General features: G+C 35.4%; 1 protein-coding gene and 1 pseudogene across 1 annotated transcript in view; both read left to right on the top strand.

The window, feature by feature from the left end:
* Kif19A (Kinesin family member 19A) overlaps window positions 1-27,607 on the top strand; it is a 62,987-nt gene that overhangs the window by 14,591 nt on the left and 20,789 nt on the right. The window contains exon 3 of the mRNA XM_023173509.2: window positions 5,715-5,859. Within this exon, the coding sequence (XP_023029277.2) occupies window positions 5,715-5,859 (145 nt within the window). The remainder of the gene's footprint in view (window positions 1-5,714; window positions 5,860-27,607) is intronic.
* On the top strand, window positions 25,529-27,114 carry LOC141484575 (ubiquitin carboxyl-terminal hydrolase 2 pseudogene; annotated as a pseudogene).

The following is a 27,607-nucleotide window of genomic DNA, read 5'->3' as shown; positions in this document are numbered from 1 at the left end:
GAAGGGTGGAATTAAAATTTCTTCAAGATGATAGAGGTGAGAGAAGATAAGAGCAAAGAACGTTGAAGAAGGCATGGATCATGTTCTGCAGATATATAAAACATGGGTTCTCTTTTAACTTTTAGGAAAAAGTTACATAAAAGACTGACGTTTAAAGCCTATTACAATCTGACAGAATATTTTAATGACGAAACTATATGAAATTAACGGTGCTTATATGTAATATTATATATGTGTACTTTTACCTAGATGTACTTATTTATATGCATTGTTTTCATGTAATTATGTAATTGTATATTTATATGGATGTAGTCATTCACATGTTCTTTTTTTTACCAGTGTTTGTCAACAGGATTCTGTATCTTGGATAATTAACACGTACTTTCTCTCTCTTATAAAACGTGTGTAGAAAAGATAATGGACAAAGCTAATTATTATTATTATTATTATTATTTATCAACTTCAGGTACAATATAAAATATAGAATATAGACATAGTAAAAACAAGTTAAGTTAATAAACTAAGAAGTCACATAAACTGTTTCCAGTTTGTGTGTGACTGTGAAAATTACAATCAAAGTTAAAATCACTTAAAGAAAACTAATAAAATAATAAAAATACAACATTCATATTCAACCCTAGATATATCCTTATTTACACTTGAAAAATAATATGAAGAATAATTACGAAATATCAAGTGACCCTGAAAGGCTAAAAGAAATAAGGTTATCCACTTTTTGAACCAGACAAAGAGGTATTGATGGTGATTACGAAAAATTTCTGGCGATGTTGAAAAATAGACGAGAACAAAAAAAATATTCACAAATATTCTCTGAAGGAATTGCATGACAGAAGTCTATTTAGTTTTATAATCAAGTTACAGAACAATCTGGAAAAAGGACAAAAATGTAACAAATAGGAGGAAATGTGATGAAGAAAATACTTCTGAAATTGAATAACAATTATAGTAGACTAAAACGGAACTGCAACAAAACAAGATTGTATATGCAAATAGGGTGAATCATTCAAAAGGTATAGCAAAATATCTGCCAGAAAAAAACTTTCTCCAAAATCTAGAAACACTTCGAGTTTGCTTGTGAGGAGTGAGTTGTGACCTGAAAACCCTTGCAAAATTTTCAACTCTCAAAGCTGAGGTATTATCCCCAAAAGTTTCTTACAGAAAAAGGGGAGTCACTAAAATGGGCTTTTAATTTCGATCCATTGCTCTTACTCGAACTGCGTGACATTGATTATTCATCTTGACAGGTCTATCAGTCAGATGAACCTTTATGTGCCCCCCAGAAGAAATCTAAAATCCGGCGATCAAGAAGGTTACTCAGTTGCTTGCACCTATCTTTTATTAACTTAACTATTTTGTGAATGATGATGAGAAGTACCGTTTTGATGAAATATCATTTCCTCTCAAATGTATGTTGGATAAATGAGTATTCATACACCCAGTACTAGTTACTTCAGTTTTTCACGACATTACCATACCATACTCAACAAGCCAATGAAAGAAATAAAAAAATCATTAGTTATCTGTACCATCTTTCTCGTGAATGAGTTTATTTCCTTTAGAATAATATGAAAATATTTCTCTACTGCTTCATTACACAGCTATCAAAATTCTTCATAATTTTTGATTATGTATGTAATGTAAAAGAAATAGTTGACACATTATTTGACTTTGTACAGCTCTGTCTGAGTGCATTTTCAGTAAATGAGTCATTATATCGCCAACGATGTCTGATAATAGCGCTCAATAATAATCAAAATATCACTCTATTATATTTCATACTTAGGTAAATGAGCCTAATGGTTGATATTTCTCTTCTATCAATATGAAAGTATGTATAATAGGTACCTATTATTGATTATTCATTCGTTCCACAATTCTTTAGAACTCACTCAAATTATTGAAATATCATTGAATATGAATATGGCTGACCTTCAGAAACACCTAATGGTATTCATCAGATAGTAATAAATGTCAAAAGTCCAGAGTTAAAGTCCAAAGTTAACGAATTAACCTAGGTCTCTTGTAGTGCTTAGACATGTATCTTTTTAGGCAGGTCATGTACTTTTCCTATTGAGGGAAATACATTTTAGTACACTTACTGTTAGCGATAGAACTTTGCCCATTTGCTTTCTTGAAATTATATTCCAAAGGGTTGCTAATCTTCCATTTGTGAAATAGCTACTGCTTGGCATGTGCTGGATATTATGATATGAACAACTCCAAGCTTAAAAAAATATATATTTTGTATTTCAATTCAGCTGTATATACTGTTCCACTGTTCTTGATAGCTACCTTTTTTTTTTGTTCTTACGGCTGGATGGAAGAGCAATCTGTGCGTTGATTTATCATACGCAGATATTGAATCCTGCCATTAGATTGGTTGTAATCTTATAGAATTATCAATGAAAGCAATTATTATAATTATTATTATTATTGTATCAAATGACGTATGATTGTTCCAGACTATTAGGAGATTTCATTTACGGTAATTTTCATGTTCTCTTTTCTCAACTCCATCTACTATATTGTGACACTTGCTGATCAGCAAGACAAATCCACAGTAGATAACATTTATAAGATTCAACTTTTTCTAACATTTCTAAGGAGGAAATGAAAATACATTTTTTTAAGGTCAACACAAAAATGTTATTTTTGAAAGAAAGGTTTTGGGTTTCTTCAGACACAAACTGAAAAAAGGCCCTCTCGAAACAACTACTTTAATATAAACATTGAAGAACATGAAAAAATAAAAATTATTTCGAAACAGTTACTTCTATATGAACATTGAATTATAAAATACGTTTTCGTTTTCAGTTTGTACTCCAAACATTTGATATGAAATTGAAACAGATATTATGCACAAGGTTGCTACATAATATATTATAGTATATGAAAGAGATAAAATTTCACTTACATAAATTACTTTCGTCCTCAATGGTGGACATCGATGTTTCGGAATGAAAAACTTGTCTTATTGCCTCTTCAGTTCTAATATAGAACACTCAATACATTCATAACAATACGACTTTATGACACGAATGAGTTAAATCTACTCATATCATTGATGTAACAGTACATAATGACATTCATTCACTAATTTGATTTAATCCCGGCTATAGGAATCTTGTTTAAATTTAAGGGTTCAATTTTAAGAAGAGATTGATTTTTGGGTAAGAAAGATTTCGGCGTTTTACTTATCCATCTCTATAAATAAATAAAGGAATCTTCTAAAGGAAGGAAGAAAGTAATTACTTTCGAAATAAACTCTTTGCAAAGAAGTAGATAACTTCCAGATATGAACTGAAAGAAACCGCTACTGTCATATAAACATTGAATTATACAAAAAATATTTTTTCCTATTCAGTTCGTATTACAAACATTTGTTATGGAATTGAATCAGATATCATCCATAAGATTGCTACACAATATAGTATGTGAAGGAGGTGAAATTTCACTTACATGGGATACTGTTATCCCCAATTGCGAACATCGATGTTTCGGAATGAGCCACTGGCCTTATAGCCTCTTCAGCACCAATCTGAATAACATTACAGATTGAAGCACTCAATCCATTCATACTATCACGACTCTATGTTATGAATGAGATGAATATATTTCAAACTCTGCTTACTTTCTCTGTTATAAAGGCCTGTTTTATTCAGATATTATCTAATAAGTACTAATGAAACCATTTTTACCCGAAAATATAAGTCGAAGGCATGTGGTCCCCCCAGACGCACCCTGGCGTTGGATGCGATCGGGCGTGGAGGGGTGGATTTTCGGGAAATCCTTGCGGGTACCGCCCCTTACCCCACACCAACAGGATTTCGCAGGGCTTCCTCCCGCTCACCGAACCCGGAATTGCTTCCTGACATCTACTTAGTGTGGCTAACCAAGAGACAGGACCATCGGCAGCGTTCGACCGAACGTTCGTACAAGTTAAGTAAGCTCTTCTTTCGCCAGAGAGTGCTCGCGTCGCACACCTGCCCCCGCCAACCATGCCAAATCAATTGGGAATATGGTCCCGGAAGTGGCCGGCCGGGGTCCTAAGCTCGGATACTAGTAGCTCCGTCCAATCGGGTTCCGACACCTCAAGCGTCTGCCTTGGTGCCCTCCAAGGCTAGACTCGGATACTAGAGCCCGGAAGGACCGCGAGCCCCGACACCTCGAACGCTTGGATCCGTACAGAAGCAGGCGAGGATCACGGAACAGCATAAGCCGTCCAGTGCCTCAGAATGGGGCTGCAATGCACCCATGAATGGATTACCGCAACCCGTATCCCTTTACCCGCTAGCGGAGCCGCTGCCCCTAAGAGGCCAACGCCAGTTGGAGATGAGGCTCACTAGCCTCCAGCCACGAGCGGGCACTCACCTCCCCCCTAGAACTCATGTTAGGAAAGTTCCCTTTCCAACGTTTGATGAGTAACCGTCGAGGACTCTCGCGAGCATCCTCTACCACACATCATATGTCGAAGATGTCGCGCCCATTACCCGATTAGGTGCGGGATAGGGCGGTTCATCAACAACTTTTGGGTGTACGCCGTGTGGTCTGCACCGCATACCCTTACGTTACCCCAAGGGGCACTCATGTTAGGAAAGCTACCTTTCCAGCGTTGGATGAGTAACCGCCGAGGGCTCTTGCGAGACACCTCTCCCACACATCTAGCTTGAAATCGGCCAACGCCTGTTGCCCGCAGATGCGGGATTGGGTGGTTGACCGATAACTTTACTGGGTGAGTGCCGTGTGGTCTGCACCGGGGGACTGTCAAACACCCATAAGAGAGAGACAGTGATCCCCCGCCACTCACTCATGGTGTCAGTGCTTCCTCAGATCAGGTAGAATTCATGACCATCACATATAAATATGAACTGTGAAATATTTGCTTCGCTTGCTCTCATTAGCTTTTCTACATATCTGGTTGGAGTTGATCCGGGTCTATTGTAAGGAAGGTATGCTAATCCAATGATGACTTCTAAAGTACTCTTTCACTGACTATCTTGGTCAAAAGTTGCTCAAAAGCAGTGTTTGATCCCTTTCTGATAATCACACGTGGTCATATTGTCTCCGAGGTTATGGAATTTGCATAATTTATTCCTTTTTTACACGAAATTTTTGTATGAGAAATAACACTTTCCAATTACATTCCTAGGATCACCGGAGATCCTTTACTGTGTAGTAGGTTGACTGGTTATACTCTCATTGCGAGTCAGAGGAATCGCTCTCCTTCTTCTGTTCATATGTCGGTCCATTCAGTTCTCAGAGTATGGGAAAAGTGTCGTCCACATCCATGAAGCTCTCTGGATGGGTGAAAGGTTTTGTACTCTGGAAGATCGCTTGATGTCCCAGTATCTCTGTTGGTAGTACCTCATACGACCATATTTCGGTACAGGTCGCATAATACCATTTGAGTTGCCTCTCACAACAGGCAAAGGATTCCGCGGATTGATTCTGATCTAATACCGTGGAGGGAGTCTTAGTTAAGATTAGTTTCTAATCATGGCAATTTGAGGATGTTCCAATTACCTCCCATTTATCACAAAGGTATTATCATTAAAAATGAGTTGTGTGTGGTTTGAATCTTCAAATTACGTAGTTGAAGTTTTAGCACTATATGTTTGAGAATGTCATTTTGAAGGAAATAAGTATTATGATAGGAACTATTATTATTGTTAACATTGGATTCATTTTTACAGGTATAATGGAACAGTTTTCGCTTATGGACCAACTGGAGCAGGCAAAACTCATACCATGGTCGGAGATAGATCTCAGCCTGGTATCATGATCCGAGCACTGAACGATTTATTCGAAGCTGTGAAAGATAAAGAAGATGAATATTCGGTAAAATTCTGAATTTTGTTACGTACATATTCATGTGTGTATTGTCATTAGATTTGCTCCAGAAATTTGAAATGACATATATTTCGATTTATATTTTCTGTAAAACTAATAATGGTTTGAATCGAAAAGGGTATATGCTTAGGAGATATTGACTTTTGGGAAAGAAATGTTTTGGCTCAATACTTCTCCACCTTTATACAAAAAAGTGGTGATTTTCCAAAAAAAAAGATGAATATTCGGTAAAATTTAATTTTGATTTTGTTACATTCATATTCATATGTGTGTAGGTATGCATGATAAAGAGGATTGTTATTATAATGTATTCTATTTGCTGCAAAAATTTGAAATGACATATTTTGCCCTTCATTTTCATCTCTGACAGTTACTTCTTTGCATGATCTACACATCATTGTATGGAGTTACTTTTTAAGAATTGGTTGCTTCCTTCCTTTCTTTGGAAGATCCCCAATTTTTTTTGTATAAAGATGGAAAAGTAGAAAGCCAAACCCTTTCTTTCCTAATGGAAGCGTTGTGAATTTCCCTTTTTTCTAGTTAGAGAAAACTTATGATGTCAATGGGAAATTGTATAACCAATAATATTAATTCTCTAATATATTTCTTGAATTATTGGTACGTTCGAAAAACATGTGATTCAAATTTCCAACTGATAAACCATTGCATGCAGAATTCAGTATGAGAATTTTCGTTAGGTGTGAAGGAAAGCAACCATAGTTCAATTTGAATTAGCGATAGTTGATGAATAAAATTCAGTAACTCTGTATTTTGAAATGTAAGGAATTTTTTTTGGCAGAGAGAGGTGTACGAATATATACTGGGTTGTTGCTTGAACGAACAAGACAGCCATTTGCTATTTCACTGTTCTTTTTATAAAGTTACATACATATTCTCATTCTATGCCGAAGACCCCTCGTTGAACAAGACAAGAGTTCAGTAAGTATTTGCTCGCACAAGTCTCCAGAAGGCTTCGGAGTATCGTTGTTCATAGAGGAATGACAGTGTTTGATGGAAAACGTGTTCAACTCATCCCTATATATCTCACTTCTGTATTTCGATGAAGGATATGGGATTTTTGAAGAATGGAAACGATTAATAAATAGTAATTTTTTGAATCCACAGACGTTCCTTCCAGATACAATCAGAAAGAAGGAGTTCATTTGAATTTATGAATTTTTCGAATTTGAAATTGTTCAACTACATCAACAAGAGTTGACCAATGACCAACTGCACCTGAATAGGAAGCAACGAACAGAGGATACTGTGTGTGTGAAAGAGAGAGAGAGAAGACTTGAGTAAGAAAATGAATTATGTAGGGATGGATGGTGATGATGTTGTTCAATAAAAATAGCTCATGATACATCGAATATTTCACAAAAATTGAACCAATTCATTTATTTACTTTCGCTGTAATCTCTGGAGTATTTATCTATGAAACGCTCATATTCAAAGGCAGATCAACATTGCTAGAATATGAATTATTTTTGCGTACTGTAGACATTGCTCAAGTCATGAAATGACTCACGATCTTACTCAGCTCCGTTAATTAGGGAAGCTATTGATTATACTGTTGACGACCCCTCCCGATATAGAAGGCCCCGACACTCTGTCGAATGAGGCCCGTTAATGGACGAACAATTTTTCATCATATATCATTATATCCGACAGGCGTCAGTGCAGGAATTTTCTCAGAAAATTTCCTGCATGTGCCATTGGCAATACAACTGAAAGAGTCGACCTTCAATTTTGGAACGGTTTCGCAGACCGGTTTCGGGCTCATTAGCCACTCATCAGTGCAAGATAGTGGCCATCATCGACCTAAAGTCAATGATATTCCATAATTGAAAATCGGATGGGATGATGGCCACTATCTTGCACTGATGAGTGACTAATGAGCCCGAAACCGGTCTGCAAGTGTGCCCGTTCCAAAATTGAAGGTCGACTCTTTCAGTTGTATTGCCAATTGCATATGCAGGAAATTTTCTGTGACGATTCCTGCAATGACGCCTGTCGGATATAATCCAACGCCCTTCGTGGTATTAGCCAGGGGAGTAGTTGTTTTCTGATACGCGTCAGTCCATTCAACCTACTGTGTAGGTATATTCGAGACTGGCTTGAACGTTTAAAGTTCATTTCTTTAGATTTGTTTGCTGCCAGTTTTCAAGCATAGCCCGCTGACTAATAAGAAAGTTCCTCAGAATTTGTTAAACATACTTTCATGTTGCCAGTTCCACCATTACAATATAAAAAAGTATTTTTTATAAAAAAAAAATCGATGACTATTGAATAATCCCCAAAGAAATGTGTAGATCATCTTTGAGAGAGTTAATGTAATAGTTGATTAAAAAAACAGAGCAAACACCAATTTATTTTCATTATTCAAAAAGTATTGAACGAATCAAAAGCACACCTTCGTGAATAAGAAAAGGCGATGAAATATCCTCTCACGAAGACGACATCTATGAGATCAACTGAAGACTCAAATCACGAATATCAAAGATACACGAGGCTTCCCTAAGGAGATATATTGAGAAACAACGTTTGACATAGATCACCGGCATAGATTATTTTCTTGTCTTTCACCGCAGCTTTCACTGCAAGATAACTAGGTGAAATTAGAGCCTAAAGAAAATAATTCTTGATCTAACATCTGACGGTGCTGTTTTGAACAACGAATGCATTGCTGGACTCAACTTTCAAAAGACAAACCTGGGTAACAATTCATTAAACTAGTTTCATTTAATTACCTTGAAAGAGAAGTCGGATATCGTTCCACTGTCGATGTCGAAGATTGGCAACGGTCTGCCTTAGGGAGCTTCGTTCATCTTTTATATTCGTGGACTGAGTCTTCGTCGATTATATAGATGGCGTTTTCGGCATTGCATTTGTGGTTCACCTCAGCACAACTGATGAGGCCTATGGCGAGTTGAAACTAGTAGTGAGAGATTGCGACAGGTTTTTTGAATTCACATAGGTCTGAAAGTATTCAATAATACAGGAACAATTCCTTTAACTGTTATTTTTTTTGTATGAAGCAGAAATGAATCATTAAATAGTTATGTGAGTTATCACGTACAGAACAATACTTTATTTCACATATACCTACCATAATATTATTCAGATATCATCGATCACCAATTATCATTCCAAAATCAATCATTTCCATAAACATTTCTGTTACACGCAACCCTACAATAAATCAGTATGTCTCCTTCAACAGATAATGCCGAGCTCAATCGCATGCGACCAAAAAATTACCAGGAAACTACTATCTGATGGAATGTATTAACAATTCAATGGAATGAATACATTTCCGATTTCAATATACTAACAAACTGAAAATGTGGAGGTCAACATGGTTTTCTCCGTAATTTTATGAATCTTTTAACCATCTACAGCAGAGGTGTTCAAACTTATTTTGTCTACCGCCCACTTTGAGAATTAATTATTTTCTAGTGCCCTTCAAATTTTTTTACTTTACTACATCTTAAGAATCACAGTCGCCGTCATTATTTTAATAATTAAATTATGTGTGTCATGTGAAAATAAGACTTTCTGATGAGGGTAATGTAAAACACCATTTTGTAATATTAGGAACACTTTTATTCATGTTATTAAAACAAACATTTCAATTTGAATTTTAAAACTAATTTAATGTGAAGGATGAATTTGATGGAGGTTCTCCAAATGTTGGCAGTAAACAAGTCAGTCGTCGTTGGTGACAAATTAGGGAAATTGCGAAACTCACGTCTGCCGATATTATTCTTGTATAAAAGCAATTTGGCTACAAAACCAGGAATGCTATTTTTTGTTTTAAACTAATTCAAGTCGTCACCTTGAAGTTGGAGAATGACATCATTAAATAATTTATACAGGTCTGTCAAGTATGCAATATTATTCTTTGAAGTGATGAGGTTGTCCTGCAATTCTTTGTTTTTGTTTTCCAAGAACTCTATTACAGAGTCGAATAGATTGTAAAATGGAGTCAGACAGTTACCTCTTGATAACCAACGCACTTCTGTGTGAAATAGCAATCGGTTGAAATCTTTATCATTAGCAACACAAAGCTGATTGAATAATCTGTCATTTAACGAGGCGCCCACTCAATTTTTTTGCAACCAAATGTTGCCTATGAATGACGCAATGTACAGCGAGCACATATGGAATTTTATTTTTCAAGTAGGCTATGAAGCCTTTGTGACGTCCTGTCATAGCCGGAGCGCCATCCGTAGCAGTTGATATAATATTCTACAGTAGAATTTCTTTCTCATCACAAAATTTTTTCAGTGTATTATATATTGTTTCTCCTTTTGTATCCGTCTCTAAATTTTTGACGAATAGTAGTTCTTGATATAATAATAGGTCTTCATTCCCAGAATGTTACAATAAATAAATGTGAACATTTACTGAAACGGGAAAGGCTGAAGATCAGTTGGTTGCTCAAAAGATACAATCTCTGTTTTTCATCTTAGGACTTCTTCTCATTTTTAATAAACCTCACGTATTATGAGAACAGCAATGCTTCATTGGTTCGTAAGCTGAATTGAGAATTTAGAAGTCTTCAGATGATTGCACAATGACTCTTCAATGTTTTCAGCTATCTCATCAATTCGTCTATGCACGGAACTATTGCTCAAAGGAATTATTGGGATAATATCTGCCACTGGTTTATGGTGCACATAGTGGTTATTACTTCTTTTATTGCCGGTAAAATTAAATCCTTTCCAATAGTGCGAGGTTTACCTGTTCGAGCAATTAGTAAGGAGATGTTGTATGAAGCTCGAAGCCCATATCGTGGTCTTGCTTAGAAGTCGCTAAAAAAAAGTTTTGACAGAGCTGGCTGAGCTGAGTTTTTCTTTTCCATTCCTTGAAAATAAGTCACATTCAGATAAGCATTCAGATGAAGCGATGAAACCCTTGAGGGTTTCATCGCTTCATTCGAAAATGTTTTTTGACAAAGAAGGTACATAGGCGAAGATGGATTTGTGAGATTTTCAAAAAATCCATATTTTATACAGGGCTATTCAAATTCGTTTTTGTACATGGGGATCTCTTAAACGATAAAAGATAGAGTGTCGGTTGAGTTGTAGCAAAGTTGCGTATTTTAGAGAACTATTCAATGATATAAAAAAATCGAATAAAGCTCTTTTGGTTCTGGAGATATACAGGAAAAATCAGAAAATTCTGAATTATTGTTTTGCCTATATCTCCTTTATTTGCAGATGTATTGTAAATCTGTCCATATTTTGCTATTGGCACTTGATGTGGGCTATCAGAATATGTCCATGAATCTTTTATATAGGGTGTCATCTGATTTGGGCCACCCCCATCTTTGAATTTTTAAATACGGACCTGTATTTCTTGTTATAGTTTTTGGATCCTAGACGTTCACTTCATACTGAGAAAATAAATTTTATTTTATATTTCGAGATGCTTTGGTAATATTTGATTATAATTGGGTGAATTATTCCTTTTCAAATTACGGCCCTGGAAATTGGTTGAGTGAGTTAAATAAAAACACAATAGCAGCTTTCACGTCTCCCTATGTACCGTAGAGTTTTCAGAGAGTTTTTTTCATTTTTAGGTACCTATTCATATTTTATCCATTGCTCTGAGCGTTTTCTACAATGAACTTCGAATAAGAAAACCTTTTATGATTATCTGAAACATATCTACAACAAAAATATATTATATGTGTTTTGATGTGCAGAAAAAGAAATGATAGCAATAATAACATCCGAAACGAACACTATAATTGTAATGAAAATTGAAATGAAGTAATTTATATACACAAAAAAATTAATGGGGCAATAAATGTTCGAAATGAAGTCTTTCCATTTCGAGACAAATAATGGGCCAATAAGATGGCCTGCCAGATCACCAGATCTTACTATTTTGGACTATTTTCTATGTGGGACATTGAAAAATAGGATTTACGCTGGCAGAGAGATAGAAAATGTGGAAGACTAGAGATTGAGGATTTTGAATGATTTCGCAATAATGCAGCAAATACGTGTATTGAAGGCAATAAATAATATGAAAAACCGAGTTCAAAAATGTCTCGAAATGAAAGGACTCCAATTCGAACTCTCATTGCACCACTAATTACTTTGTATATATAAATTATTTCATTTCAATTTTCATTACAATTATAGTGTTCGTTTTGGATGTTGTTATTGCTATCATTTCTTTTTCTACTTATTGAAACACATATATTGATGTAGATATGTTTCAGATAATCATAAAAGGTTTTCTTATTTGAAGTTCATTGCAGGTACCTAAAAATGAAAAAAAAACTCTGAAAAAACTCTACGGTACATAGGGAGACGTGAAAGTTGCTAGTGTGATTTTATTCAACTCGGTCAACCAATTTCCAGGGTCGTAATTTAAAAGGGAATAATTCACATAATTATAATCAAATATTACCGAAATATCTCTAAATATAATATTGAAATTAATTTTTCAGTATGAAGTGAACGCCGATTATTCAAAAACTACAACAAAAAATACAGATCCGCATATAAAAATTCAAAGATGGGGGTGGCCCAAGTCAGATGACATGTCTGCGAATAAAGAAGATATTTGGGATTTTTTGTTTTTTCCTGTATATCTCCAGAACTGAAAGAGCTCTATTCGATTTTTTTACATTTTCGAATAAGTCTCTAAAATACACAACTTTGCCACAATTCAACCAACACTCTATCTCTTATCGTTTACGAGACCCCTATGTACAGAAACGAATTTGAATAGCCCTGTATATTCCTATACTACCGTTTCTTCTTTTTTACTTTCCACATAATTTTGTCTTCAAAAATGCCGAAGTAAAGATTCGAGTAATAAAAATTTGCTAATGACACCACTCACAGTATTCACCACCGCACATACAGCACTTTATCTAGCTGGTCGCTTACTAAATTCACTTGTTTTCGTAATATCGTCGAATGACATTACTGGCTGGATGGCGCGCGCGCTTTTATATGATGCAGCGGGCGGGCCTAGTACTTTCGAGAATGGAGACTAGAAACTTCTCGCTTCGCATTGAAGCTTACTGCCATACAGTTTGACAACTATCGGACGGGAAATAGTTACTGTCTAGTCCCCTAGATGGCGTTACACGAGGAAACGCGCGTTAGACGTAGAGGAGCGGTAACACATTTTTGAATTAGCCATCGCCCCCCTAAACCGATTCAACACCCCCAATCTTCTCTGTGCTGTATACTGTCCCCCTATAGGCCTCCAGCGCCCACGAGGGGGCGTTATCGCCCACTTTGAGAAATACTCTTCTACAGTCTGCATGAAACAAAATCAGAATTGAGAAGTAATAATTGAAGAAAGAAAAAAATTGACTGTTATTCATGACCTTCAAATACGAATTCTGTTAAAAAATAAGTTGAATTTTGATTCTTCCCAAATTCATCAATTCCTATTTTTTTTACTTCAAAGTAGTCCTCATGTAAGTATATAATACATTTGTGCCTGAGTTTTTTCCAATCCGGTTTTTATCTTCCTCAGTGATCGTGAAACGCCGTTCATTCATGGATCTCTTCAGTCTTGGAAACAGGAAAAAATTGCAGGAGGCCAAGTCTGGTGAATACCGTGTACCACTTGTGACCATTTTTCTGACTCATAGTACTATTACTGTATGCCACTGTCAAGATATGGTGTAAGAGAAATACCCACTAAACTCATACTTATATAAGAGAAGGAAAGTAATCAAAGTTGGAAAAAGTCTAAGTACTTTAAGAAATATTGAGGATGGGGTACCACAGGGATCCATTCTAGGACCCTTTTTGTATTTAGCTCTTGCCAATGACTTGTCAGTGTACCTAAATAAGAACTCGGCCATTCACTGTACGTGTTATGCTGATTATACTAATATATTAATTATTGAAAACGATATGGACTCTGCGAAAAACACAGCTCTAGAGACCTACAAAAAAGTTATTATGTGGTCAAAGAAAAACAATTTAATGTTGAATGAAGCCAAAACTAACTTGTTGAATTTCAAGATGAATATGGGTTGAATCTGTTTGTTGATACTGCTTTAGAATTGAACCTAACCAAGTCAACAAAAATGTTGGGTGTTGTTTTTGATGACAAACTTCAATGGAGAACACATATTGACCACTTATGTAATGAACTTAGAAAAGCATGTTATTCTCTTATAGGTTTCTATCCCACCATTGTGGTCAAAGTATTTTATTAACTGTCTATTACGCAAACTTCAATTCGCATCTTAGATATGGCATCCTCAACTGTGGCACATCCTCTACCTTGTCTCGTGTGTTTTGTATACAAAAGTATGCTATTAGGATTATTGCTGAGTTGAGCTATAGAAATTCTTGTAGATAAACTTTTCAGAATTTGAAAATATCAACGCTAGCAGGAGTATACATAATGGAAGCTTGGACATATACCTATCGAAATAGAAACACTTTAGCTGCTAACAGAGCCTATCATAATCACTCTACTCGCAATGCCCACTTATTATTACCTAGTCAACATCGCACTGCTCTTTTTCAAAGAAGTTTTGAGTTCCAAGGCTGCAAACTTTTTAATAAACTCCCCGACAATATCAGAAATTCTGAAAATGTACACATTTTTAAATCAAGACTGAAGCAATTTCTTCTGTCAAAGAACTGCTACAGTATTGTTGACTTTTATTTGTAATCCAATTCTATATGTGTGTATAGGAAACAATTATCATTATTATATTTATGTGGTATACATCTGTGTATGTTGTATATATGTGTGTATGTATGTGTGTGTATATGTATATATATATATATATATATATATATATATATATATATATATATATATATATATATATATATATATATATATGTATATACATATACATACATACATTTGTACTTCAGCTCCTGTGGTTATACAAACCAATCTAAGTAAATGAAGAGATTATTATTATTATTATTATTATAACATTTCAAGTCTTTTTTGAGTACTTAATTTCGTTGTGTACACAAAGTTTGATGCAAATTCTCTGATCTATTTTTTTCGATAGCAGAAAATCGCCGAACACGCAAAACACTTCCAACTTCCATGCCTTTCACCAACAAACTGAATATGTTGAGCCGGTGAACATATATTGAGACGAGTTTATTAGCTTGAAAAAATTGATAATCTAATGTACGTAGAGCGCGAAATTTGAACATTCACCTTATTTTTTTAACATACCTCGTAGTTTGTGATCAAAACACTTACTTTGAATACTCCCTCTGGATTATTGATTTTGAATTTCCTACGATTTCAGTCAAATTTGCACCATTGAACCTTCTTCAAAAGATTGATGATCGACGCCAAGTTTTTCCACTTTCTACTTCTCCGTTCTGACTATTCATCATTCTATTCTATAAGGCGCGTTTCATTGTTTAGCCAAGAACCTCTTTGTTACTTTTACCATTATATTTCACCCTCTTCTATTCCACTTCTTTCAATAGTATATTGATTAGTTACTATCTAATTATCTATCGAAATATACTTCAATTAGCAACAAACTGATGTAAAATAACAGTATGGTATAAATCTTTTGATTGGTGTTTCCATTAAGCAGCTGTTGGCAAATCTGAGGAATCAAAACTTTTGAGAGGTGAGGATTATCGAGGTCTTAATTTCGAACATGCGATTTCACAATTTTTTCAAATAATTTTAATAATTTTCTAAACTGAAATGATATTAATTTTTGATGAGGAATCGGGGAAAGTCTAATTTGACTATAGAAAAGAGATTTTCTCAGAATCAGCACTTCAAGCGACCTAAAGGTTCCAGACGGAAGTTTATACAGTCTTGTGATGCAATAGAATTTTTGATTTTAGAGTTTAGAGTTTAATGGAATGAATGGATCAATGGAAAAGAAAGTTTTTGGCCTACTTCTCCATTTGACTCAAAAAATGTGTGAGTCTTTCAAAGAGAGGAAGATGTGTAGATCATGTAAGAAGCAACTTTCAGACTGAAGGAATAATTCCTCACGGAACAGCTATTTTCGTATAAACATTGAATTACACGATAGAAAAATACTTTCGAAACAAATACTTTTATATGAACGCTGAATAATACGAAAAATACTTTTTTATATTCCGTTTGTATTTCAAACATTCGTATGGAATCGAGTCAGATATCTTTCACAGGATTCCTATATAATATAATAATTGAAAAAAAAACTGTTAAAAATCTGTTTTTCCGCTAATGAGATGTCGCACCCATATGAACGACAACTCTCGGAATTTGAGAAACTTGTGCGAGCTAAGGACTAACGAGGTCTTACCTTTTAACGTGTGATTTCTAACACAGAAGGAAGGAAGGAAGTGAAATTTCACTTACATGGAATACTGTTATCCTCACTGCTATACATTGATGTTACGCCGTAAGATACTTGCCTTAGGGCTCTTCAGGATCAATCTGAATAACATTATACGAAAAAACACACAATTCATTAATGAATTACAATTTTTTATATCACGGAGTAAGTTTGATCTACTTATGTCATCGATGACATCGTAATGACATTCATTCGCTTCTTTGATTAAATCGCAGCCATAGCAATCTTGTTTAAACTGAAAGGGTATACTTTTTAATATTTTGGAAAAGAAAGTTTTTGACCTTCCAAAGTTATTTTTTGAAATTGATTGTTTCCCTTCTGTCTTTGTAAGATTATTCTTTGTATACAGATGGAGGAGTAGAAGGCCAAAAATTTCCTTTTCCGAAAATTAATCTCTCCTAGAAATTCACCCTTTCAATTTAAAGGATGGATCAATATTCCTACTGACCGCAATGCTTGACTAGTTGTATTGATAAACCCCAAAATGATTGGTCTGGGATTGATCAGTAATGGTCTGACCGTATACTGGATGAAAAGAAACTCAAGCAATATACCTGGGAAAACATATCTAGATGAACCGCCCGAAAAAAGAACTGCTTCAATAGAGGATCGGCTCAGAGTAATTACAAGTTTACTTACTGGATATTGTCTATTCAGAGCACACCTAAATGAAGTAGGCTCATATTTTGGAATGAATAGACAATCATAATTATGCACAGAAGATAATTATGTATAAAAAAGTACTCATACCAACCAGCACTTGGAACAAGATTGTTGGAATGGATGTCATGGAAAGATCGGAAAAACATCGAGCCCTTGATACTACGAGTATGGTATTTTTCGGAGGTATGGAGAAACTGGACAAGTCAGTCGGTGTCCAAGCAGCAAAAACAATGATTACAAAAGTGAGAATGATATTCATCTTATATAAATAAAGAATCCTGAAATCAGATGCAGAGCCAGTATGTTCAGCTTATGTGATTTTCGTCTGCATCTTAAAGCATAATGCTGTATCACGATCTGTTGAATATGTAATCCGTTGGGAAATATGTGCAGTTCCAAATGTATTTGGACTACGACGAATTTCCATCCTCAGGTTGCTACAAGCGAGTGAGCCTGATGATGTGGAGGTTGCTTTTTATGTCAGAAAAGTCAGCTGTTCAAGTGAAATTATGTCATGGGGTCTTCGGCACAAGATGAGAAATTGATATCGCTAGAAAGTTGAGAGTGAAACTTCACTTCTACTGTAAACTGTATGCATAAATCTCTAGATTATAGCAATTTCTACTAGAGTTCTGGAATTTTTTGAACTTTGGAAGGAAACTGATCACATAAACCAACTGTGAAAATGATCAATCTTTTTTTGTGTAGTAAAAAGAAGATTAGAAATCAGAGGTGGGAAAACAAGCATAAAATTATCGAGGAATGCCTATTTCGGGACACCGTACCCAACTTGGTACAGAGTTCTTCTAGTAGATCCTTCTATTTATCCTGAAAGGTCTAACAGACGGTCCACAAATTGTCTAAGAAAAAATTTTACACTCCTGGCGTTCCAGCTTCACGGAACGTGTATAGTAGATAACGACACAGTTTCAAAGTACTACCAACTGACTGAACTAGAATAAAAAACAATTTGATAAAACTGATTAGTCCTGACTGCGAAAATCGACATGAGTGTATGCGCTTGTCTACGGAAGTATACCGGTCAATTGGGGTGACATTGCCCAATTTTATAAATTTAAGTTGACAATTTTCACATAACTCATTTTTTGATATCCTAGATGAAATTTGTACCTTTGGAAGATGGTTTTGTAGATGTGATTTATGTAGTTACATAATTTATATATCCTTTTCCCTCCAAAATAACAAATAAAATATGGGTTGGCAAAGTCACCTCGTGAAGTGAAGTCACTTTGCCCAACAGATGTTTTCTTTGTATAACAAAGCTATGAATAAAAGATGGACAAAGCCACGTCTTCAGGGTGTTACAAGAGCCACAGTAAAGACAAAAATTGCTCAAAGAAATAAAATAACTAGTAGATACAGTTTCCAGGACTGTCGACATAAGTGTTATGAACGATGTGAAAGTTTTTAACATTTTGTGGACAAAATGAATTTTTTTTGATGAATTCAATGCTTTCTCTCTCGTTGTTATTGAGGAGGTATGTTTCATTGACTACAGCGCGACTGGAGGCGCGAAACTATTTTTTCAAAACTGGTCAAAGTTACCCCAGAGGGCAAAGTCACCCCAATTTGGGCAGTGTTTACATTCAATTTGATTTTGGGTGTATTTCGAACTTGACGGTTAGATTTTGGGTAAAAACAACGTCAAAAGTTACATATGAGAATTTTATTAAAAATTATAAATCCGAACTATGCGTCTTTGCCATGTGAGGAGTGAAGACTATCACAGCATATGTGAGTTTACTCAAAAAATTGAAAGCTATCCTCAAATAATTGTAGCAATATTTAGGCAGTTATCTCAGTTCTGCGAGCATATTCACTCTTTCTTTTAGTAATCATTATTTTAGCCAAACCTTTTTCCAATGCGAGATTTGGTACATCTTGATGCAATGAAATTATCGCCAACAACGAGAGCATCGTTTTATGAGGATACTATTTTGATATCGATCAATTGAAAGTGTGTCTGATTAAAGGTAAATTGACGACGAAAACAAGAAGGCAAGGATCGTACAGTTTTCATCAGATGATTTTTGGATATCTTTAGTACCTCAACTCAGCATACGAATTTTTTATGGGAAATAAAATTTTGGCTTTCTAGTTCCCCACCATAACAAAAATGATAACTACAATAAAAAACTTTGTATAGAGATATGTAGAGCATACGCAGCATTTACAAGTATTATTTATTATTTTGAACGCTCATTTTGATTTCCTATACATTTTAAATCAATTGTGGTGATGGCCAGAAATCTGAGATTTGTCCCATTTTGTTGTTAACAATGAAAAGGATCATGGATTATTACTATTATCCACTACAACAAATGCAAATCTCATGATATATGGATAACTGAATATTCTGTTACCACAGCTGTTACGGAAAACCTGGGAATATGAAACTTTACTGTGTATTGAGGTCAAATTTAATTGCAATGATTTTCTAATGGATTTTCGATTTTTCCAAAGTTTTACCTCAGTATTTTATCAACTTTATTCTACTTTGAACACTCTATGCATTGATTATGAACTTGATGATGGTATGATTACTTTATTGATTTGATGTAGGTCTACTGATTTATTAAGTCATCCTGGTGACTAATGTTTTTATTTCAAAATATACAACAATTGTTTGTGAGGTTCAAAATTTTATATAAAACATAAAAGCCAGACAAAATAAGAATTTGACGTTCTTCTCGAGATTTTTCTGTATTTCCTAACCAAAATCCATAGAAATACAAAACAAATAATGAAAAAAAAAAAAACGATTTCATTGAACAATTGAAAAAAGTATAAACATTTCATTTTGACTTCTTTATCATCGACTAAGTTGAACTTGCCATTTTAGCGACACACATTCGGATTTGGACCAAAACATAGTACTTATGTTTGAAGGTGGTTGACGATGTTTCGTGGTGTATTTCATCAGTTCGGACTTCTATTGTCTTATATAATAAACATTGATTTCAAATTCCTGAAAAAATCGAAAAGATTAACCGAAAATAACAATTTTAGTAAACAAAAAATCGGAATTACAAAGAAAACATACAAACAAATATACAAACAACAACCAAAAAAATAAAAAATTGAAATATTAATAAAAGCTGCAAATTAAAAAAATTAAAAAATGTTATTAACAAAAAATTAAAAATAAAAATTGAAAGATTCCAAACAAGTTACGTCACGACGTTTCGATTGTTAGTATCTACAATCGTCTTCGGGTAGCACTTGTGCTAACTAAGTTGAACTTCGCCTTTTGTTATGTCAGTAACTAGCTCTCTAATTTATTTAAATATTTGTATGTAACTACAGCTGGGTAACAATAAAGACGATTATTATTATTATATTATTATTATAACTGGACTTATTCATCCGAGATCCGACCATAGGTCATTCGAGTGCTCTCACCTATTCCCTCTTCCCTCTCTCCGCTTCATTGGTTTTAGCGAGAGATGACCGTTTGGCGGGAGTTGGTCGTTTTTCACTTGAATAGAGGTTTCCTTATGTTACGTATCTCTACGCTAGCTTGACTAAATGCGTTGTTGGACAACATATACGTGGCTTCTTTGAATTTTCTCCTAAACCAGTGTTCCTCTTTGTGGAAGATTTCAGCTTGAGCCCAATTGATGTTATGTTGATGAGTCCAAACATGCTCTGCTATTCCGGATTTGCTGGTTTCTTCTCGCTGTGTGTGTTTCTTGTGCTCAGCAATGCGAACTTTCACCGGATACCCTGCGAGTGCGGAGAATCATACATCGGTGAAACTAAGAGGCCATTGAAAGTTCGCACCGCTGAGCACAAGAAACACACACAGCGAGGAGAAACCAGCAAATTCGGAATAGCAGAGCATATTATGGACTCATTTTCTATTTATTTGGTTGTTGCTTGTATGTTATTTCTTTGAAGTTTCAGTTTTTTGTTATAAAAATTGTTGGTTTCGGTTATTCTTATAACTTTTTTTTTCTTCAGGAATTTCAAATCAATTTATATTATATTAGACCAGGGGTCTCCAAACTTTGAAGCCTTCGGGCCATAATGATTTTTTCAGTTTGTTCCAAGGGCCAATTTCTGCCCTTAAATTATATTTCTAGATTAGGATAGTCGCAAAGTGCGTGACCTAAGCAAACTTACGCTTTTTTTGCATTTCAATTATTATTGTGTATTGCGATACTTAACGACATCTAGTGGCGAATAGTGGTACTATGTACTATCTTTTTCAGCTACCCGCTAGGTGGCATTAGGCGTAATTAAATATTTGGAATTACCGCGTTGGTTCGAGAAAGTTCTGGTTTTAGCTAGTGTATTCCAATCACCTCAAGATGGCAGTAATACTTGCATATAAAAACGCTAGCGGCGCAACTGCGAGTTGGTCTGCGTAAGAAGCGAAACTGTCTATTGTGAAATAAAGTAACACCCGTCAATAAAAGTATTTTGATTTGACTTATTGTCTCTATGTGTGATTTGTTAGTATGGAAAAAAAGCGAAAAAGCGACAGTGAATGCAGAACGTTCCAAGAAAAATGGAACTTTCAGTATTGTGTGATTGAGTCCAGTAAAAAGGCGCTATGTTTAATTCGTAATGGAACCATAGCTGTTCTCAAAGACTATAACATTGAACTACACTATGAGATGAAACATCTTCAAAGTTACTCCAAGTATACAGGAAGTTTGCGGAAGGAAAAATTTGAAGCTTTAAAACGCGAACTCAAATCGCAGCAATCTTTGCTTACCTAAGCGAATACTGAACAAGAGTCTGCAACTCGCGCCAGCTTTCGTGTGGCTCTTGAAATCGGAAAACGTGGCAAACCATTCACCGATGGAGAAATGATAAAAGAATGCTTGATTGCAGTAGCCGAAGAAATATGCCCCGAAAAGGTAAATTTATTTAAAAGTGTCAGTTTGTCAGCAAACACCGTGGCTCGGAGGATGAAAGACATCGCAGAAAATATATCATCTCAAGTGTCTGACCAAAATGGACATCATGAGTGGTTTTCTCTAGCATTGGATGAGTCAACGGATGTGTCAGATACTGCTCAGGTGTGGATTTTATACGCGGAGTAGATAAAAGCTATGAAGTGTATGAAGAACTTCTTGATATTGATAGTATTCACGGCACGACAACTGGGGCAGATATTTTTAAGGGAGTTGAAAATGCCATTAATAAAAAGAACCTTCGATGGAGAAATTTGAAATCTATAACAACCGATGGGGGCAAAAATATGTATGGTAAAAATAAAGGAGTGGTTGCACTTGTGTCAAAGGCTGCAGAAAATGATGGTTGTTCAAAACCATTAGTCTTACATTGTATCATTCATCAACAGTCCTTGTGCGGAAAATGTTTGAATATGTCTGAAGTTCTAAAACCATTCATATCAGTTGTTAACTTCATCAGATCCACTGGGCTGAATCACCGACAATTCCGCGAGTTTATTCAACAGATTGGAGAAAATGATTTACCATATCATACTGCCGTACGCTGGCTCAGTTGCGCAAAATTGCCCTTTTGCCGATTTAGAAAATAGTGAGTGGATGTGGAAGTTAGCCTTCTATGTCGATTTGACAAATCATATGAACGAACTGAATTTGAGATTGCAAGGAGAAAATCAGCTACTCCCTGATTTATACACCAATATCAAATCCTTCAGGCAGAAAATAATAACTATTTCAATCGCAATTACGTAAAAAATGTTTCACATATTTTGAAACATGTGAAATATTCAGCCATACTACAGAGACTGAATTTCTCGTCAATTTTGCAATCGAAACTTTGAGTGCTTTGAAGATAAATTTTGATACTCGTTTTTCAGATTTTGATGTCATTGCGAATTAAATTGAGTTTTTTCAAAATCCTTTTGATTCTGACATTGAAACCCTGGCTCCGGAAGTCCAAATGGAAATTATTGATTTACGGTGCAGTGATATGCTTAAGAACAAATATCAAAATTCATCTTTGTTGGAATTTTACAAGAGTCTTCTACTGGAATAATTTGATAATTTGCATAAATTTGCTCGTGGGTTGTTTTCTGTTTTTGGTACTACTTACTCGTGTGAGAAAACGTTTTCCAAGATGAAGTACACAAAGAATGTTTACAGATCTCAATTAACCGATGAGCATCTTAAATCTCTTTTGATAATTGGTACACGTAAAATTGATCCACAACTACAAAGTATTGTCGGTGGAAAATCACAATTACATAAATCTCATTAGTGTTATTGTTTTACTGTGATTCATTTCAATTATTTGTTACTTATCAATATGCTTAAACTTAGATACTCAAGTTAAGTTTTCTTTGTCATCATTTCTGTCGTTGAGTTTTTCCTTGCAAGTAAATAAAACCGAGTAATTATCATTCTGTGTTTTCTTATTTAACTTATCACAGCAATAGTAACAACAATTAGGTAATCATTGGCTGTCGCGGGCCAGATTGATGACAGTAAATCATTGGCTGCCGCGGGCCGGATTGACGACACTGGCGGGCCGGATTTGGCCCGCGGGCCGTAGTTTGAAAACTCCTGTATTAGACAATGGAAGTCTGAACTGATGAAATACATAGTACTTATAGTGAACGAGTATCAAATTTCTTAAAACAAAAATCGAGACAAGAGAGAACAAGATGTTTGAAAAGAAACGTGTATGTGAAAAATTGATAGACGACAATAACAGAAAAAATGCGTCACGCCTGCGAAGGTTTCGAAATGAATCGCGAAAATTGAAAGATGTAGATGCTAAATTGTCAATTTTATATTTTCATAATTTGTTTTATTATATGTTTCATATTCACACATATTCAAACTCTGGAAACAGAGTTAGACCTATAAGAATCCCTTTCACAGAATCACAGAAGGAATTCAATTACCTCCCTTCAGTCGAGATATCGATCTTTATATAGCTCAACTAAGGTTGTGAGTCTAGTCACAAAATATATTTTTGAATCGACTGACGAAAGAAATTTCATTTGCCTTTTCAGTAAAGTTTGCGACACTTTGGACACATCTACATTGTGTAAGAAACTATGTGTAGGTTTTAACTACAGTGTAGTATTACTTTCAGAAAGCTATGTCAAGAAATGGACCCAAATTGACCACCTTGATAGTAATTTTTCAACTAGTATTTCCAAAAACTTTCATGTACCTCGAGGTTCTGTCGTTTGACCGCAGTAAAATATGCTGATGATAAACGATATGGAGTCTCTCCCTCAGCGCTTCCTATCTTTAAATTAAAATAAAACAAAGTATGTGTGTGTGTGTGTGTGTGGAATTATCATTGGAAATTTTTATTCGTTTGAAAGACCTATTGATGGCATTATGTGTGGAATATAACATCTTTCTGGGTGGAGCGCATCCGAAACGTCCAATTTTCCCATGACTCTGGCTCATAAGTCAAGCTGAATTTGAACGCTGTGGTTTGTGGCTTATTCAAATACACTTCCAACTCATGAAAGACCCACAATAAACGGGGTCGAATCGCACGATCTCGGTGGCCACGTGTCCATGCCTTAAAATCGAACGTGCAGAATCTCAAATGTGGCATGAGCTGTGTGGCACGTAGTGCCGTCCTATTGAGAAAGTTAATCAACGACCTATAGTGCTTGTCGTTGACAGTGATGGCCTGGTCAACGTCGTTCTCGAAGAAATATGGACTGATGACGCTACCAGCTCCAAATCCAGACCAAACAGTGGCTTTTTCGGGATGCATTAGACGCTTTTGGATATCATGTGGATTGGTATCGTCCCAAATTCGAAAGTTTTGTTTGTTCACATACTCATTCATGCAGACTGCCTCATAGCCTATTCAGCGATCCCACGTCGTTCTCTATGATCTTTTGTTTTCAGTTCCTGGGTTAGGCCCAAGTCAAGATGCAAAATTCGCCAAGTTGTGGTCTGCTAAAGGCCAAATTCTTTTGACCGACGCGAATCCGACTGCTTCGGATTCTCCTGCACACTCTCACACACAACGGCGATGTTTTAAGTATAATTTGCGTTTCATCGACGAACGGGTGTAGGTTGATCGTTCATTGAATCACTGGGACAAAATTTATCCACCACATTGCGAATAATCCTCTCAGTAGGACGATACATGTGACCGTCAAATGGGCGAAGCGCGCCTTAAGATACCTGAATAGAACACTCATTTTGATAAAACAATTTTATCATTTGCACGTCTTGTTGAATGCTACATCCGTCCATGGTCATTTGACAAAACATACTGAATAAATGACTACTAATTTGACAGATGACCGTTATCAATTGTCAAAGTTCGGAGGTCCTTTGTGAAAGACCCTATAGATCTTATGCGACTTCAACGTGTACAAAATAGTTGTATCAGGTTCTCCCATGGTATTCGTATTAGTCTCTCTTATCAAGTTTCTGGCTGTCTTTGATTGAAGTATTTGGGAGAACTTCACTTACCTATTTTCATTCAATTTCTTTTTCTATAGGGATCACCCTTTCATTTACGTGAGTTGTTCTTCTCGTAATTAATATACTTTACTCATTTCCAAACATTTCAAGAATCCCACAAGGTTGTATAACTCCATTCCTTGGGAATGCAAAGAAAGTCCACTGAGAAACTTCAAGAAATTTGTTTCTTGAAAGGCTATTTAGGGTAGCCGCATATAAGCTAGCCCCATAATGAATGACCCTGGTTCCCTGGAAATGTGGCAGAGCTGCCGTTTGGGATTTCACATGTGCAGATACATCAGCTCCATCTCATTTAGTTGGAACGTCCAAAAGTGCAGGTGCTGCTGCCATAACCAGTGAGAAAGCAAAACAGCAAAAATATCGAAATGTTGAAAACAACTTTATACTGTATCCTGTGGCTGTAGAAACTTTCGGTGTATTTGGGCCCTTATATCTGAATTTTGTCAACGAAATCGGCAGAAAGAGGACTGAAGAAACTAAAGAAAGAATATGTACCACTTTTCTGATCCAAAAAATTAGTTTAGCTACAGCGTGGTAATTCTCTTCTGTTTTTGGCACCATCCTATCGTCACATTCACTGGATGAAATTTTTCTTCATCCCTTTGTTTCCAAATCCTATTTATACCCTAGTCATGATGGAAGATTGTTTCCTCATAAAACCTCCCATATTCCTTGTGATACTCCCCATAATTTCCCATCAGAAGATACAGAGAAACATGAACAATGTAGTATAAACAATATCGGATCAGAGATACATTCTTCAGTCAAAACTCTTGGGTTTAATGGGTTGAAAAATATTGGAAACACCTGTTTCATGAACAGTATAATCCAATGTTTATCAAACACGAGATGGTTGTTGGAATATTTAAAAACGAATACATACATGGAAGATATCAATACTAGTACTTCTAGTATGAAAGGTGCTTCAATCAAAGCGTTTGCAGAAGTTATCAAGGAATTGGGGTCAGAAGTTTCATTTGATAGAGTAATAAACACTGCCTACTTTAAAAGTCAGATTCAAAGATTTGCCCCTCGGTTCATGGGATATTCCCATCAAGACGCCTAGGAATTCCTTCGATATCTTTCAGAAGGTTCACATGAGGACCTCAATGGAATTACTGAGAAACCTAAACCGATCTTAACGGAGATTGACAAAAAATTGAGCGACAACGGAAAAGCGCAAGAGTCCTGGCTGAGATACATGAACATGAACAACTCTAAGATTGTAGACAATTTCGTTGGTCAATTAAAATCTACTATGAAGTGCACACACTGTGAATTCTCATCAGTAACCTTCGATCCTTTCTGGGATTTGTCTCTCCCTATACCACAAAGAACTGGCCAATTGAGTTTGTCACAATGCTTGGATATCTTCACAAAAAAAGAAACCCTGGATGGAGATGAAAAACCAACTTGTTCGAGGTGCAAGGAAAAAAGAAAATGCACAAAGTCCCTATCAATCCATAAGTTTTCCCTTATTTTAGTAATTCATTTAAAAAGATTCTCTCCAACGGAAAGATTCAGAGGCAAATTGAATGTTGCCATTGAATTTTCTTTAGAAGGATTAGATATGAGCAATTATTCAGCAGACTATGTGGTTCCTTGTTGTTACAATCTATAAGCACTTTTGAATCACAGTTTGACTACTTACAACGAATATTACACAGCAGACACCATTATAGTGGCACGTGGAATGAATACAACGATTCACACGTGTCCCCGATTTCACCAAAATCGCTTGTGACTGAGGAAGCATATATCCTTTTTTATGAACAGGAGGCAATAAAGCAGCACTTTTGAGGTGTTTTTTTCCTTCTCTCTTTTAATAAGCTAAATTCTGTTAATTGATTTGTATTTCATTCATTGGTTCTTTAGATTATGTCTAGCATAATATTGAACAAGTCAGCATAGTACAGTATCAGTATAAGATAAATTAATATTAAAAACATTTTATACAAATTGTAGTCAATATAATTAATATAGTTATTGATGTAACTGCATGGAAGCACGTAAAAGGATCAATATAATAGTATTGGTGGTTAATTATTTGTAATTGGTTATTAATAACTATTTCATACATAATCCAGAACAAGTCAGGTGTCAGGAACAGTTTGTCCACGCGAGTTGTCGTTTATACAAATAAGAGATTTAACTTATAAACAGATTACAGATCATACATAAACACATCTAAAAGCAATAAAAACAAGTGGTTTGATAAAATATGAAAATATGTATGCATACATGAAATATAAAATCAGTTAGAATCGGTGTCTCCCAAATACCCACTTATAGA

The sequence above is a fragment of the Leptinotarsa decemlineata genome, unplaced genomic scaffold, assembly GCF_025532065.1.
Source record: "Leptinotarsa decemlineata unplaced genomic scaffold, Ldec_3_MD MMD2_tig00026282_RagTag_RagTag, whole genome shotgun sequence".
Lineage (NCBI taxonomy): Eukaryota > Metazoa > Arthropoda > Insecta > Coleoptera > Chrysomelidae > Leptinotarsa > Leptinotarsa decemlineata.
This window is presented reverse-complemented; position numbering and strand designations above follow the sequence as displayed.